The 16,754-nt window shown below is 33.9% G+C and overlaps 1 protein-coding gene across 1 annotated transcript; it reads left to right on the top strand.

Moving 5' to 3' along the window:
• The first annotated feature begins 318 nt into the window (after positions 1-318).
• LOC582184 lies at positions 319-13,922 on the top strand. The gene is made up of 11 exons (XM_011684994.2): positions 319-611; positions 4,030-4,081; positions 6,143-6,280; positions 6,875-6,996; positions 7,267-7,396; positions 7,785-7,823; positions 8,623-8,807; positions 9,798-9,860; positions 10,263-10,332; positions 10,707-10,991; positions 11,546-13,922. Exons 1-11 carry the CDS (start codon positions 477-479, stop codon positions 11,935-11,937), a joined length of 1,611 nt encoding a protein of 536 aa, XP_011683296.2. The 5' UTR covers positions 319-476; the 3' UTR covers positions 11,938-13,922.
• Positions 13,923-16,754: the final 2,832 nt, after the last annotated feature.

Genomic DNA, 16,754 nt, shown 5'->3' with positions numbered 1-16,754 from the left:
GAGTGACAGATATTATTTACTTTCAACCCGACACGATCCATTGGGTTAGGAAAGAAAATAATTAAGGTAGCATATACCGGTACTCTTTAAAAGTATTTTTACGATAATTATTTTAATTGTAAAGAAACAATTGTGAAACGACAGTTCCAACAACTTCGATTTCGATTTTCTTCTGGAAAAATTTAATATCAAGTCTAGATGTTAATGATATCCAATTCATCACAGCACGCGTATGCTTCCGGAAATGTCATTCTTGGAAACGATTAGTGTCGTTTTCCTCTCTCTCTCTCTGGCTTCTCAACCAGACCAGGATAGAAAGTCAACGACATGAATGAGGTCAGGGAGAGAGAGCACGCGACCATTACAGAGTCAGTTCGTGAGCAAAACTGTGCTTGAGCGATGAGGAGTTAGTAAGCACTGGGTATACTTGCTGGGTCGATCCTTTTCTATTGGAGAGGCGAACATAATTTGCAAAGATGGCACATATTCCATTCTATATTCCACTTTTGGTGGTTATAATTACGGTATATGTTTCTTGGTGCATATCTGGAGCAGGCGCCCTTAGATCTGGTGGCGTGCCATTGACTTGCACGAGTCCTTGTCAACAAACGGTGAGTTTAGAAAGTCTGTTTTATGGTATTGTTTGTCTTCACCAACCAGGGACTATAATATGGAAGGCTATGGTAGAGCAATTTCGTATGATTGAATTTCATTTCTGTCAATGTCAAGGGAATAACCTATGCCGCTATCCTGTTGACATTTATAGTTCACATTCGGCTGAATGATGTTAACAGGTGCAAAGATATAGCATTATACATGCATACAGAGGCCCGGGTACAGAGGAATACAATATGGGAAAGTAAAGTAATATATTTGCGTCGGCAAGGGTACTATAGGAATGTGCAATATTGTTAATGTTTTGATATGAGGCTAATGTATATAAAAAATAAATATTAATAATTTCATGCTCTCATTATTTGTATTATGATTATTTTTATGATTATTGATACTAATAGTATTATTATCACTCTAATTATTATCATCATCATCATCATCAACATCATCATCATCATCATCATCATCATCATCATTGTTCTTGTTCTTTTGGAAAGTGTTATACATTTGTATTTATCATTGCATGAAAAATCAACAAACTGGAGTAGATCAAGTGAAAGATCATAATTGAAGAGTTGTATTTATCATTGGTTGAGAAACATTTAAATAATATAAGCTTTAACTTTTTTAAAGTATGTTCAAATCATTTGTTACTTCAGTCATTCACTTTTTACCTTTGCAAAAGTTAACCTACTTAATGAATCTTCTTTGTTGAAGTGAAACAAGACATGACAGTTCACAAAAAATCTCGTGTCTAATTATCCTATGCTTAAGTCATACAAAAACAGTAAATAAATCGTTATTTTTCTTTATAGATGTATAATGGACTTTTAGAGGTTGAAATGTGGGTTTTCATTAATTTATTTTTGCTTCTTAGCGTCATATAAGACAGTGTCGCCATTTACATTTTTTGTAGAATAAGAATATCGTTCACACTTCCAGGTCCTCTTATAAGTACAGATAGGTAGGTAGGTATGCCTAGATTTGTTTCTTTGCCTTCTTTTTTGTATTAAGAATAATTTAGTTATATAAGAAAGCAACTTGTTAGAACCTATATTCAGATTTATGATGATAACGAAACTATAATCAAGCCAAGAATTATGATAGCATTAATTATCATGTATAAAATCAAGCTATGTACAAGTTCAAAAAGCTATTATCACATTATTTTGAATGCAATGTCTATAAAATGCTCTGAATATGCCCATAATTATAATTATAATTATAATAATAATAATGAGAAAATGTAAGCTATAATCATATACTGTCAACCATTCAAAACTTTTCTTAAGACACATTTATTCAAACTTTATTCTGATGCTTAACTTACTCTGTTTTCACATTGATGTATATTTTATATGTTTTGTAATTTGTAGGTTTATTTGTAATTTTTGGTTTAATATATGATTGTTTTTCATTGTATTTTGTTTGTTATAGCGCTTAGTGACCTCGGTGGAAAGTTATAAGCACCGTTTTATTATTATTATGATTATGATTATTATTATTATTAATAATAGTTATATCTTCATATTTGGTAGTTGTGTACATTCCCCCGTTGATTGTATATAACTTAAACTTGAACCAAAATAAAAGGAATATAACTATTGTCACCTGCAGCATTATATCTTTTTATAGATCAAATGGAAATACCTATACCCAAACATGTACTTCCTGGAACCTGGGACTTTACAGTGTGTGTATTTGTCCTAAATACGTAGTATGGGGAGCTTTTTAATGAACTTGAAGCGCAAAAATGGTCGACACATTCCAATATCTAGTTTAGTATTAATATTATGTTAATGGCGATATGATAGTTTATAATCCTAACTTTTGCTTACGTTACAAACGGTGTAGTATTGCTCCTTTGTCACAAAGAATAATGTATACTTCCTACCTAGAAGACATAACAACAAAAGGGGAGCAATATTTCCTAAATGTTGGTGATTAATTCACCATCAGACTTATACCACTCTTCCTCTAAATTCTCAGACGGGAAACATCCCCCGTCAAAATGTTAGGATCTATTATAGATTTTTTTTTTTAAATCCATCACCGGGAAGTGTATCTTTTGAAATGTGTGTCTTGACTTGATGACAAAGCTTAATGCATGTGTGTACACGTAGAGCCCGTCGGAAACCATGTTCGATCTGAACAATGGGTTTCCTGTTTGGCAAACATGTTTGAACAGAGTCCATACTTTTTGACCCAAACTGCACCTATCACTTCTAATATTTTATTATTTTTTGATGATTGTACTAACTTGCAAGCCCTACCAGAGCTTCGATCAGACCAAATCAAATTAAATGATACTTTGTTGTCAAAGAGTCAAGTTATATTCATAATACCGTGATACTTGGTATCCTAAAGACAACTCACGACCAAATATCTTGAACTTACACTTTCAAAAGTATTTATTAAAAAATGAATAGCACTTATTCAAATTTTAATAGAAAAATTCATGCGAGAGACACCTACGAGAATTTGTTTAAAATGAAGAGATTCTATTCATATTTGAGAAAATATTTTTGCCGATTTGAATCTGCGTTATTAAAGGTGACTTGAATTCTTTTCAAATTGATGACTTTCGGCTGTTGTCACGAGAGTGTAGCCATTATGGACAGAAATATTGTTTCTTGTGGCACCCCCATTGTAATGGGTTTGAGTGGGATCGAGGACCTCAGAAATTCATCAGTTTGTTTTCTTTCTTCTCGATACATTCATGTCTACCCTCATGATCCCTATGTTACTGATGTGTAGACAAACGTAGACAAGTTAATGTACTAGGTCAGGATTGATTATCAGGGTCGGCTCCGGCTAGACAAATCTCATTTCCCATGAGTGTATTTGTACCAAGTTCTCCATTGAGAATTGCAAGATTTTCATTTATTCCAGATTGAGAACAGAACATTATGCCTTAGGAGCGCTACACATGCGATTTGTTATATACTTATCAAAGCAATCAGTATAAACTCCAACTTTTAGCATTCTTTTTAATAGTCAGCATGGTAATTTGGGGGTTTCCCACAGGCAGGTATTGAAAGTTATTATTTTTATGGGTACCCATATAGTAGGTAAAAAGCTAACATAGCACGGTCGGATAGTTTTATATGTTATAGTTTTTTTTATATTCAGAGGTAAACTTATATTGTACTTTCATTTCCGTGTTGAATCGGTCGTTCGATTTGCAATTTGGAAAAATAACCACAAAAAAGAACCCTGCTCATTTTTATAAGAGTATAGTATGACTTCGTGACATGAAAATGGTTGTACTTTCATTTCTGTGTTGAATCGGTCGTTTGATTTAGAGTATAGTATGACTTCGTGATATCATGAAAATCTCATTTATCTTCGGGGGAGGTGTCAAGTTTTCCTAGATTGCTTTTTCTGATTTTTAATTCCGTCTTTCTGTTACAGGATGCATCTCGTGTTTCAAGTTCACCTTTACCACCATGCGTTATTACTCCAAGTAAGTCACGTAAATAATTATTTCAGAAATGTACTGCATCGTTAATGATATCAATTATCAATGTTTAAAAAAGGAAAGAAACATGTTGTCGCATGAAGGACCAGGTCATAAAAATCTGGGCTTAGTGGTTAAATAAAAATATATATGTCTGGTCTCTCACTGCTTAACCAATACTGTTAGTAAGATGCCTACTCGTCTCCTCATCTTTTCCTTCCCTTCCTCCCTTTCCCCTCTCTTTTGTTCTGCCATCATCTTTTGTCTTCCTCTTTCTAGCTTTCTTTTCCTTTCCATGTTTTGTCTTCCTCTTTCACATCCCTGTTCCCTCTCTTTCAATCCATCTCTATCTCTATTTGTATCGTCTTCATTTAAATTTATTCTTTCATATGCACGTGCATGGTCATACTAAAATGATACGTCAAAACATCTAGAATAAGTTGCGAAATACCTTTTTAAAGGTATTCCAAACAAGTTTCTTGATAAAGAAGATTTTGAAATAATGGCCACGTTTGAAGAAAAAACGTATTTTGTAAAAATGCCCTGATGAACCCAATTTATTACGTCTTATTTTGACGTAACTACAGTAAATTTTACCTCCAGGTTTTGAGACCCGGATTTATTAACTTAATACTAAAATCCCTTGTATTTGTCCTGGCAGCAACATAATAACACAAAATAATAAGAATCAAGTTCTATACAATAAGCAGGTATCTGTTAAACCAGATTGTTGTATATGACTGTTCAAATGACACATACATTTCCTGAATGAAATTTTGGATTTCAGCCAAAAGCAAACATGATACTTGTAGTGTATAAACATAAAAGCAAATAAAAATTAATATCTTTTAAAATATATTTAGTGGTAGGAAGAGGTGGGTAGATCATTATTAATGCAGAAGTTCTTTTTAATATAAATAATACATTTTTCAGGATATAATACTTATAATGTTTGCTTACATAGGCTGTCATCCAACTGATAATGCTTTCAAATGTGTGAAAATTTGTATTTTTCCTACAAACATACTGTAAACATAAGAAATCATTCCAAGCAAATATACAACAACCGACCCTAGTTGTCTTAACCGAGTGCACCTTCATCATTGAGTCACTGTACACTTTTCCTTATTTTGTTCAATGAAACACCTTTTAAAATTGTTCAATCGAGAATATGATATTTCTTTAATGGTCCGTAATACTCCATGTTTTATTTTATTTTTCTACTCAACGTTTTGAGCTTCCCAACTTCCAACTGCTTATCGCTCCTGCATATAAATTTTATTGTGAAAAGGACTTAAAGTTATTGTATAACTGCGTTACAAAGAAAGTGTCACCGATGAATCGTGTATTCCTTCTGGATGTCTACCATTAATCAATAAACATGTACTTGCAGAAGTAGAAGAGTTTTATATAGTTTGTGGTCATGAGTCAGTTTTCATTTATTGTACCCCATAGAATCATGCCTCTCAATAGAGAGATTTCTTGAAAGGGGAAAACCACCCTGCCACCAAGTTTCATTACTTAGAGAAATGAGATAAGACGGTTCGTACAGGCTTTCTTTCAAAACTCAAATAAAAAGATTAGGAACAACATTTTTTTTACCTTGCAAGGTAGCAACTAAATGATTTCTTTTAAGAGACTTAATAGTAATGTATGTCTTAACTTTGTAACAAAGCTCCATGCATGTACATGTAGAGTTCGTTTGCTTTGTACACGACATTTTATAATTCTTCTTTTCTCCTCTAAAAATGAAGTTTGTCGTATAAGTACCCGATATAATTATATCTTGATAAACCAGCACTCTCACCATTAAAAGAAATCTTTTCTCGCCGTGACATTCTAGAAGAGGGATAATGTTTTCCTATAATTGCACGAAGGATGGGGCTGGTGGACCTAATCTGCTTGCAGGTGTAGCGAAACACACCATCAAGCACAAAACGTGTCCTCCTAAATTCATTGAATAAGGCCTTATTCAATTAATGTAGTAATAAGGTCTAGGGATAGTGCATTATTTTGTCGGATATTCTGGGGGTTTTGATAATATTTTGGTTTGATTTTGATTGGTAGATTGCTGGAATCGGGACACCGTACCTGTCAACCAGGCACCAGGGGGTCCCCTCCAGGTTGGTATGGGTTCTTCATCCGTCGTAGGACCAGATGCAAAGGTCTACCTGGAGATGTCTCCTCAGTGGCGCGCATCACAAGGTGATAATGATAATAACTGGATGATGCTAATGATGATGTTTATTATTATTATGATAATGATGATGATGATGATGATGATGATACTAAATTAAATATAAATACTACTAATAATAATGATAAGAAGAATAGGCATTTGTATCGCACCATAATCATCTATCTAGAACTTCTATTCCGAAGCACACTGTCAGGGGAAATACATTTAGAAGTAATTATACAAAAGCCAAATGAGTGTCTTATCCTCTTGTTAAGCACGTGTACATCGATGAATTCAACTTATATATACAAGTACACATTTTGAAATTAAGAAACCGTTTTTGAGGTAAATATTGAGTACAAAGGAGTTGTTCAGAAATGACGCAGTAAACCGCCGCGATTTGGTTTGGTGGCATCCGTGCGCAACAAAGAACTTGCCGCTATTCACTGATCTATGTATTACAAGATACAGAAATATGAAACGTTTTAGACTTTACGTCATTCTTACAGCCGGTAGTTACTAGTCTAAATTTCAAAACCAAGAGTAGTATCCGATATCATGCTTCATAAAATACATTCCTTTCAATACTTGACATATATTTCCAATTTCTTCTTTCCTAGATCGCATCAGCCTTTTGACTGGATATGAAGTTAAGGTCATGTGCAACAGGAATGTTTGTGCTTCACAATATTTCTGTGTCACAGTCTCATTCAACAGAACATTGACCATTGAGGACACTCGTGTAAGTCTTTGCATTTTATGTTCTCATTTTATGTTCACGCAAATTTGAATTTGAGTGAAAGGACAATTCTACCCGTATATTAAAACATACATATTTGATCTATTACAATTTAGCACAGTTGGAAGAAAAAGATTTAGGACTTGCCATTTGTACCACATGAGCACATTAAAGATTTAGATATCACTGTTCATTGAAAATTTGAAACAAGATACGAGGGATTGTTTTAATATACACGTATGTGTATTTTGTTCTCCTTTTTTTCTCTTACAGTCGAATTTTACGGTGAGCTGTCAGTATGGGAATTTTTCCCAGCCTAGCATGGACTACGTCATCATTATCCGGAGCCTTCCAAAGAATAATGATGATTCAAACAAAGCAAGTCATATTGCAGCACTTCCAAGTATGTACCTCACTGGCATGGTGTAAATTTGTGAATGCACCCTCTCGTAGCAACTTGAATCATTTTATTCAAGGAATAATAAATGTCTTGATATGATTTGTCACAAAACAAGCGTAATTAGTTTTGTGTGTAATGCGTATTAAAGATGGTAAGCACACTCATTTGTTGTTCCATTTACTCAATGGTAAAATAATAATGTTGCGTGCTATGTAATTCATGCATTCATATATTCGTGTATTTCGTGCATAATTATGAGGATAGATGGGTTGCGATTGTTCAAATTTGTCCATTTTGTAAGTTGTTTTGCATTGAACGATACGTACTGATAATTTTTAAAAATTAAACAAATTTGGATACTCAAATTCAGAATTTCTTTTTTTGTTCTCAGGTTGTAAACAAAAACCACTGGTTTCTCTTTGCCATATTGGTAAGTTTGTTTGCATTTATTCGAGAAATTCCTCTGTCGTTACTAACTTGGTGGCAGCGGTGGGATAGTTACACCTAGATTTGCTGACGTTTTTAATTTTTCTGGTAGCAGGGTTGATAATTACACATACAAATAGATCTTGTTCATACTGAAGTTGTGTGTAGCTTGGCAGCGGTGGACTGAGAGACACATGTATTTCTTTAAAACATGTTAAATTGGTGATAGCAGTTAGAAAAACACATATATGTTTCTTTCTTTCTTTTTTATGGTTTTTAACTGTAATTTGTAGCAGAGGGATAAGTTGACATAGCATATAGGGTTTCTAAAAAGACATTCAAATTGGTGACAGCGGTTGAATACATATTAATTTGCTAATATATATTTCCAGATTATTTGTAATTTGCTAGCATCGGTTGAACAGCTACACAGAAATTGGGTGAATACATATATACTTTTGTTGTTGTTGAGGGGATTAATAATAATATAAAACAAATTCTAAAAATATTTTGTATTGTCTGCAGCAATAAGATAAGTAAGCACTTGGTTTTGAAAGTATATCGATCTTTTTTAAAACCCAGATTACTTTGAAACGTCATGATGGAAGGTGTCATGGTAGGATCTTTAACAATAATTGTATTTAAATGTTATTTTACAGGCGGTTTATCAATGAATACATTATTTTTCATTCTGCTTCCCATTCTTATGAAATGGGCGTTTTGCTTTTAAAGAAGCTCATATCATACACTTTAAGGACTGTATTGAAAGTGAACTCATTACTTCGTACGTCATTACTTTGTAGACTCTCCTGAGGACTGGGTGCCAGAATATAAACCATTTATTAGTCAGATCAGCAATGGTTCTGTAGTCGTCTCGTTTTGGCCGAGTACCAGTAAGACATACCCTAGATACCATGTTTTGCTTGAGGAAGTAGTAAACGTTAAAGAACGCAGAATGCCAATCTTCTTTGAAGCACACTTTGATTCAGTGAGTATATCAAATGCAATCGTATTTGTCTTGTTTAAAATCCATGCTAAGGAAATTATCAATCATATTCAACCAGTCTTTAATCTTTTAATGTTTAGTGTGAACTAATGTGGAATGTACATGTAGATCACAATCATAAAAGCTGCATCATTATCAAAAAAATGGATAATGATGCATTTTCTCTCACTTTTTTTGTTGTTGATAGACTCACGACCAAACTTCATAATAAAAATTTCTATGAAAAACATGGATTTTCAAAATAAAATGTGAGATTATTTGGAATAGTCCATATTTTTGTCGTGTTAATCTTATAAAATAAAAATTCTACAAGGAAATGGCATATTTCATTGAGATTTTTTGTTTAGCATGGCTCATCTAATTCTTAACATAAAATATAGTTCAACCTTAATCCCCGGGGGCGGTACTCAGATTTGGTTTTGACGGGGGTGTGCCGCTGAAGCCTCGAAACTCCTACCCATTTTTAAGGGTTATTTTGGCGGATCTTTCTCCAAGTAAAGTCCATATTTCAAAATGTTCAAAATTTCGAAAAAACGGACCCATATTTAGGGATATTTTTGTTAAAAATGGGACTCATGTTTAGCAATTTTTTGTGAAAGGTACCGATTAGGCCTGGAAAAAAAATTACATTTTAGGTGCCAAAACATGGGTCGGTCGGTCGGAAATCTTTTTTTTTTTAAACGGTAAAACAAAAATTGATTTAAAAAGCCGACCGTAGATCGGATTTCAAGATTTTGGGGTCGGTCGCAAAGGGTAATACAACATTTGTCTTTGTTAGGCCTTAGAGCGGCACACCCCGTATGTCTTAATATATGAGTATCTCCCCCGGGCCTTAACCAACTTCCGTGGTAAATTGAATTTTCTTTGAAATTTTCTCAATGGCGTCTTTTACCTTCATGTTCCTTCAGTTTACGTTATTACTTGCCGGTAGTTAGTTTATTCATCATGACCTTTTTATGATTATTTTTACAGCAAAGAGATGGTAACCCGTATGTGTATTTTAACAACGTTCCCAAAGGAATTTATATAGCATATGTAAGTACAATTGTTTACATTTAAAAAATATATATGTACAATTTCTTCTTCGGGTTGAAAGTTTTTTTATTGTGGCTCGAGTTTCCTGAGTTTCTTTTTACAGAATTGGAACTTCGTCATAGCAATTGAATTATTTAAAATATCATATTGATTCCATGATAAGCACTTCAATGTAAATAACTTCTTCGTTTGATAATTGTTGACCACAATGTTTTATATGTGTTATATTGGGGCTCCAATCTCTGTTATTATCATTCTATCTTTTGTTTCCTTGCTTCCAAACATATTTTTTTAATGAAATTGAGTTTTTGAACAGAGATAAAGATCACCTTATGCATCCACTGTCTCTTTGAAGGGACATTTAGTATTTTAAATGAAACTTTTGAATTTGTCATTTCCTAGGTATGTATTGATGAGAGCATTTGTCCAGATTGCCCGATTTTCAAATCGAGCAATAACATTACTGCTCTTGGTAAGTTTTATCTTAGAGTTATCATTGTTTTTCACTTTTTTTGTTTGTTTATTGTATTAAGAGTTTGAATACCCCCAGCCTTTATTTTCAACTTTTAAAGTGGTGTCGTGGTCTAATGGATACTTCACTTGACTGTGGGTCACTTTAGACATTAATCTAAATGTTCCACTCTCCACCCAGGTGTAGTAAATGGAAAATCTAGTAGGAAGTAATTCCCTGAATGCTCTGAGCGTCTTAGGTTAGCGGGGCTAAGGCCATGGTAATAAGCGTACTTTGTAGGAATCTTAATCATCCCATGTGATGGGTACGTTGCCAAATGATAATTGTACCTATTTATCATAATATTGTTTGTTTAATTATTCTCATGTTTGCAGCTATGCCCACTCCCACCCAATCAACAACACCTACTTCACCCCGAACCACCACCCGTCCTAGAGACCCTGAGAAGGTCTCAAATAAATCAGCATCCCCGCTCCCTTTGGCTGCGCTGGCAGGAGCCCTGGGAGGGATCCTTGGGGTTATTCTCATCATATTCCTCATAGCCCGCACGCGTAAAAGGAACTCTTTACCTCCTTCCAAAAAGAGTGGTGATGAGAAAGAGATTGGAGGAGATCATTTGGGAAGGTCGCCCATGCTTCATCGGAATAACGTGCCATACGGTAAGACCATTTACCATATCACATTATCTGACCCCATGTTAGAACTTATTTCTGTACTGATCCCACTTTTTTCTTCTTCCTAAAGACTGGTAAAACCAATTCTCTTTCGTAGTCTCCATACAATAAGTGTCATAATAAGCACGTGATAGGTAATTTATCAATAACTTCTCTGATATTCATTCCCTTAATCTTTCCAATAACTCGCCATACTTTTTCATTGCAAAGTTTAAACGTGATAATGTTTACGAAACACAATTTAGTCTAGGTAGCTTACTGCTTCAATTGCTTTACCATGGTTTCTTCAATGCTTAGCAATATCTATAAAGTACATAATTAAGATATTTTTAGAGCACATCGATATTTACTCCAATATTAGTTTACGTTATTGATATCTTTCTCACGCCAAATATGATTTTGTTACTTTAGGTTACAATATGAGGTATTTTCTGCTCACTTAAGATTGATTTCTTAAGTTTATTCTGTTCAATATCTTCTCTTCTATGGACAACTTAATTTCCTATTGATATGAGCTTATTAAATTCCTATTTTTGCAGATGACTGCGATTCAATAACTGGGACAGGCTACATCAACCAGTGGCCGCCACCGTGGTCTAGCAACAGCGACTACGACAACAATCTCTTTGGCATCTCGAACCCCTCCATGATCCCTCCCATCATCCATAATGAATGGAAACAGACCAATGGGAGACTTGCACAGGAGAGTGAGTTCTACGCCAACACCATTGGATACCAGAGAGGAGATAGCATCAGTAAGGTAGCAGTAGATGTACATTCTTCAATGGAAATCCAAACATCAATTAAAAGTGGCCTTCCTTCGATGGAGCCACCGGACTCTGGAGTAGACTCCATCTATTCTGAAGGCACCACGGAAGATGGACAAACGTTGTTCTCGTTAGCTTTGACTAATCTTGGTGAGGAGGTATAGGTTTGGTTGTAATTCCGGTGGTTGGAAATAGACACACGGGAGACTCGCGCAGGATAGTAAGTTTTACCTCAACACCATTGGATACCAGAAAAGGGTGAGCATCAGTAAGGTAGCAGTTGGTGTGCATTCTTCCATGGACCACCAAACATCCTTCAAAAGTAGCCTTCCTTTAATGGAGCCACCGGACTCTGGAGTAGACTCAATCTACTCTGAAGGCACCATAGAAGATGGACCAACATTGTTTTCATTAGCTTTGCTTTGAATAATTAAGGTATATAAGAATTGTTATATGGTGTACCAACGTAACGCCTTACTCCTATTGATGTACGTGGGAAATGACCTATTTCTCCAGGTGCCTTCCAATTGTGTCTGTTTCAACCAGTAGACTTCTAAATACTTGCAATCCAATAAGATTATTGTAGGAATTTGTCAGTTCCTAAAGACTATGGATTTCCCCCATTTACTGGAGGATGGCTTGAGAAACAACTGGCATTCAAGAAAGATTGACGGTATTTAATGTTAATTGTTGATATTATTGAATTGGCATATCTTGCTGAATATCAATATGTTTTCTTTCATTGTTTAGATTGTGTTGTGGAGTATGTGCATTCTGGAAAATATATGTAAATATTTCAACCATAGCTGACCTTTAATTACTTTATGTTTATGAGCGTTTATGAGCATTTCTGCAACAATGACCACTTTTTCTATGCAGGGTTATTGTAGTGAAAGATTTTAAAGGACAACATCAGACTCTCATCATTGTAGATCAGTAAAATTGATGTAAAAGTGGACGAGTTTTTCCAAAGGGCATTATCGTGTTTTTTTTAATTTGTAATGAAAATGTTCGTGAACATATTTGAAGTTTACTTGTTAAAGTGACGACTAATAACAAAATTCACAGCAGAGAAATTGGCATATTTCTGCCTTCATCTTGTAGATATTGGACTACTTATTTAATCTCTTGCAAGTGGTGCTTCTGAACTTCTCGCACTACCTTTAAAACGTTAGATAAGTATAAATATAATTACAGTAACGGGATATAGCAACGATATAATTTCCCTTGTTAATATGAACTATATTGATCATGTGTCATAAAATGCACTATTGACAGTGAAACGAAACAGAGAGTATTTGTATTGATAGATAAGCTTATGAGTTAATGTGTAATAACAAATAAATATAGGAATTTCTATTGATACTACTCAGGAATAAGCGTAGGAGAGTGATAAATGTGTAATATATATTCAATTTGTGTATTTCAAATGGAAATGTTTGTATATCATGATTTCTGAATGCTTTGTGTTTTCTGGTAAGATACGTTTTTTATATTTGTATTGTAAAATAATCGTTCCCCTGTCTCTGGTTCATTGTGTGGCTCATGGTGCTAACTTGTAACCAATCATAGTGTCTCTAAAGTCGTTCAAGTTGAATTCATAAACACAAACTTAAAAAACGACTAATATTATTTATATAGGTAACAAGAGAAAAATCACATTAAAAGGGACAGTATTTAAATAAAATCTTACGATATAAAGCTGAAGTTGACAACAACAAAATAATTAAGAATATAGAATGATTAAATATGACTACTTGATTACTTGTGAATCTTGTCACAATTATTTAGAAAACACATTATCGATAAATTAAGGATTAATCTCGTCTTCATTATTCAATGATTTATGCAAAACTAGATGCTGCATATAAAGTGAAAGCTAAAGTTATTGAATTTGGAAATGTGTATCCTAATAGTATCATTTCATTTCTAATTTCTGTAGTCATTTCATTTGATTTCATTTTTTGCTTAAGATTCATGCAACATGCTTGCAGTGAGTGTGATTAAAGGATATCCATCATTTCTTAGTTGGTGATGTATGTTTGGCGAACAAAGGGGGGAGACACTGAGGTAATTACAAGATTACTATTTTTTAATGATTTGCTGATATCCAAGCAAGCATTATTGAATAAATCCTTTTTGCTCTTAATCCGTGTTCTGTATCATTGGGTACTTGTTGAAGAAATTTTCCGTTTTGTTGTTTTTACGTTTTGACTTTCTTGCCAATTTATTATGCTGATCACATATTGGATCAAGATATTTAATTTAATCAACATTGATTCACTAGGAATCGAAATAGGGATCTAAAATGAAATGTTTTATGTAAAAGTGCAATGTACAAATGTGGTAGTCATATTACGCATTCTCCCCACTCTGCTTTTATGTGAACGATTTTTTTATGTAAACTGTGAAACAATACCTCTTGTAAAATGACTCAAATTTTTTTTTATACTTTTTGTCTTGCATGTCCAACAGTCGGTGTTTCAGCTATGTATTTATATATGTTTCGTTTAAAATTTTGAACACTTTCATGCAGTGCATGTAAACTATGTTCTGAAATAAACTGTAATAAATTTCTGTTATACAAAAATGATGTTGCCAATGTTTATAATGTTAAAGTCTTTATCGTTCTTAATTAAAGATATATTCATAAAAGTAAATAAAGTAACAACACTTACAACTTATCATGCAATAAACAATAACAGAGAAAGAAGTGATCTATTCCCTGAATGCGTTTGGCATAATTTCACTTCCTTGTACGTCAGTGCATATTTCCGCCCAAAAAGTATATCTTCTGCTTTCAAGTCCGAAAAGGAATCTGTTAGATATCAATAATGTGGCTCATAATGTACATTAATGTCATTCTGTTAAAATGATTCATTTATTGTTTCCTTATTCCCTTTCCTTTAATCATGTCAATGATTTGTTTTGCTCTCACTTTTGTTGATTATATTTTACATTTGAAAAACAAAACCCATCTAAAATCTTTGTATAAATACTGCGTAGTTATTGAAATTCACATAACATAGGCCTTGTTTTGAATTCTGCCTCTTCAACCTATGAGCATAATCAACCTTCTACACAACCTCGTGGTTATTAATCTGAAAAGATCAACTATTTCAAAACTTTAGAGGGGCTTTAATTACGAGAGTTGGTCGGGAAAGGAGTGTGGTTACGTTAACAGGATGTTCATTTCCGAATTACAGGAAGGTGGACTGACAAGTATTATTCTGGAATGAATATTATTCAAAAGGACCATAGCGTCAATAGACAGCACTGATAAAGCATTTCATGTATATACATACAGAACTAGCTGCAACGTGTGTAAGCGTATTCTTTCAAACTGAAAAAACACAGATACAAGTTAAATATATGTATCCTTTGGAATGTATAACAGTGAACATCACAGGCTTTGAATTTAGGGAAGATTTTCAGTGATCTTAGCTTAGACCACCAACACATACCAAAGAGAAATCCACCTATAATTTACGACTTTGACAAATTATAAAACCTCGAATGCCGTATATTATGAAAAGAATATCCCTCTTTAATCTGAACAGGATCATTTGTTAGTTATACGTGTACATTATTTTGTATTTAAAAAAAAACTGTAATAGCTCCGAATGTAGACCCCTGTCGTTTTGCAGTTTGGTGCTACTTTTAAATTCTGATGCATCATCGTGTTTTTATAGTTTTAAAAAAAGTCTCTTCCTCCTCTTTTCTTTTTCTCCCTCAATTCTTTTCTTCTTTCCTTCTTTTTGACCTGTGTTAATTCAAAAAAGAGAAAGAGGTGGATTGCAGAGGTAAGTCTAAATATTCCTGGCTTACAAAACTATTATAAATTTCTTGTTGGGAAAGAGAACGAGAATTCTTGAACCACATATTCTGAATTTAACATCTGCCCGAATTTTTCTAGTCAAACCCGACCAATCTATGAAAAAAAGTAGGGGAAGCCCCCCAAATTAGAAATCACATTACGTTGATGATAAAGGATCTCTTTAAAAGAAAGAAACCGAAACCACCGAGTCGTATAAAATGAATATTCTCTCAAAGAATGTCGGAGAGACATACACATATAAGAAGTGAGCCCCCAAATGGTAACCGCAATGCTGCTAGGCGTATACTCTTATTTGGTATGCTATTTTATTATCATGAAAGATAAGTAAGTAAATATGATTTAGGTTAAACGTTTTAGTTGTTGTTGTAGATTTCGCAAAATATTATGACATCCTAATGCTGCTACTTCCCCCTTCCCCGTTTCGAGTTATCCGCGACGTTTTTCATTTGCAGATAAAAGTCTCTCCTTTTGCCCGTGACATTTCGAGGGCGTTTGTCATGCTGAAGGTTTGAAGTAAAGGCCAAAGCAATTATATAAAAAAGTCAGACTATCTAATTTTTTTTAATGTAGGCCTATATGATATGCATGCCAGAAAATATACTTATTCCCAACACTCCAGAACCTTAAGCATCCTTTTAATCTTTCCACAATGTCGTCCTCTATAGATCTACCTCTCACAATATGTTATCATTTTATATACATTCACATTTCTTCTTCCTACTTTCAGCGGCTCGTCATTTCACGCAAAGCTAGTGTCCATTATTTGTAATGGGTGCAGCTTGTAGTGGGTTTTCCTAAAAATTCCTTTCTAGATCGCTTAGGGAGTTAATTTAGTGTTGAGCAGTGTTTTACTTTGGGCTTTGGTATCGTGTTGGAACTAGGGTTGAAAATGTCACACTATGGATTGACCCGGGATTGACACATGAATCTCATAAATTATATTTAAGGTTACACAACTTTTGGTACACACAATGTATTATCTCACATGTTGTTAATGTATTATTATACATCTTCTTTCACTTTGGAATAACCTTTTATGCATATTTTGTATGCATCACGGTAGTATTAAGAATGTTCCTTATTGCAATTTTATATAAAAATGAGAAAATGTTGTTAACGTATCATAAATCTTCTTTAACTAAA

This window comes from Strongylocentrotus purpuratus, unplaced genomic scaffold (assembly GCF_000002235.5).
Source record: "Strongylocentrotus purpuratus isolate Spur 01 unplaced genomic scaffold, Spur_5.0 spur5_scaffold_6, whole genome shotgun sequence".
Lineage (NCBI taxonomy): Eukaryota > Metazoa > Echinodermata > Echinoidea > Camarodonta > Strongylocentrotidae > Strongylocentrotus > Strongylocentrotus purpuratus.
The sequence above is the reverse complement of the archived record's forward strand: the minus strand, read 5'-3'. Positions and strand labels throughout refer to the sequence as shown.

Bases quoted from the DNA above. Each gene is read 5' to 3' on its own strand.
- LOC582184 (XM_011684994.2), top strand. From the start codon at position 477: ATGGCACATATTCCATTCTATATTCCACTTTTGGTGGTTATAATTACG. The intron at 4,082-6,142 runs GTAAGTCACGTA...TTTGATTGGTAG, and splicing joins ACCATGCGTTATTACTCCAA to ATTGCTGGAATCGGGACACC. The intron at 6,281-6,874 runs GTGATAATGATA...CTTCTTTCCTAG, and splicing joins TCAGTGGCGCGCATCACAAG to ATCGCATCAGCCTTTTGACT.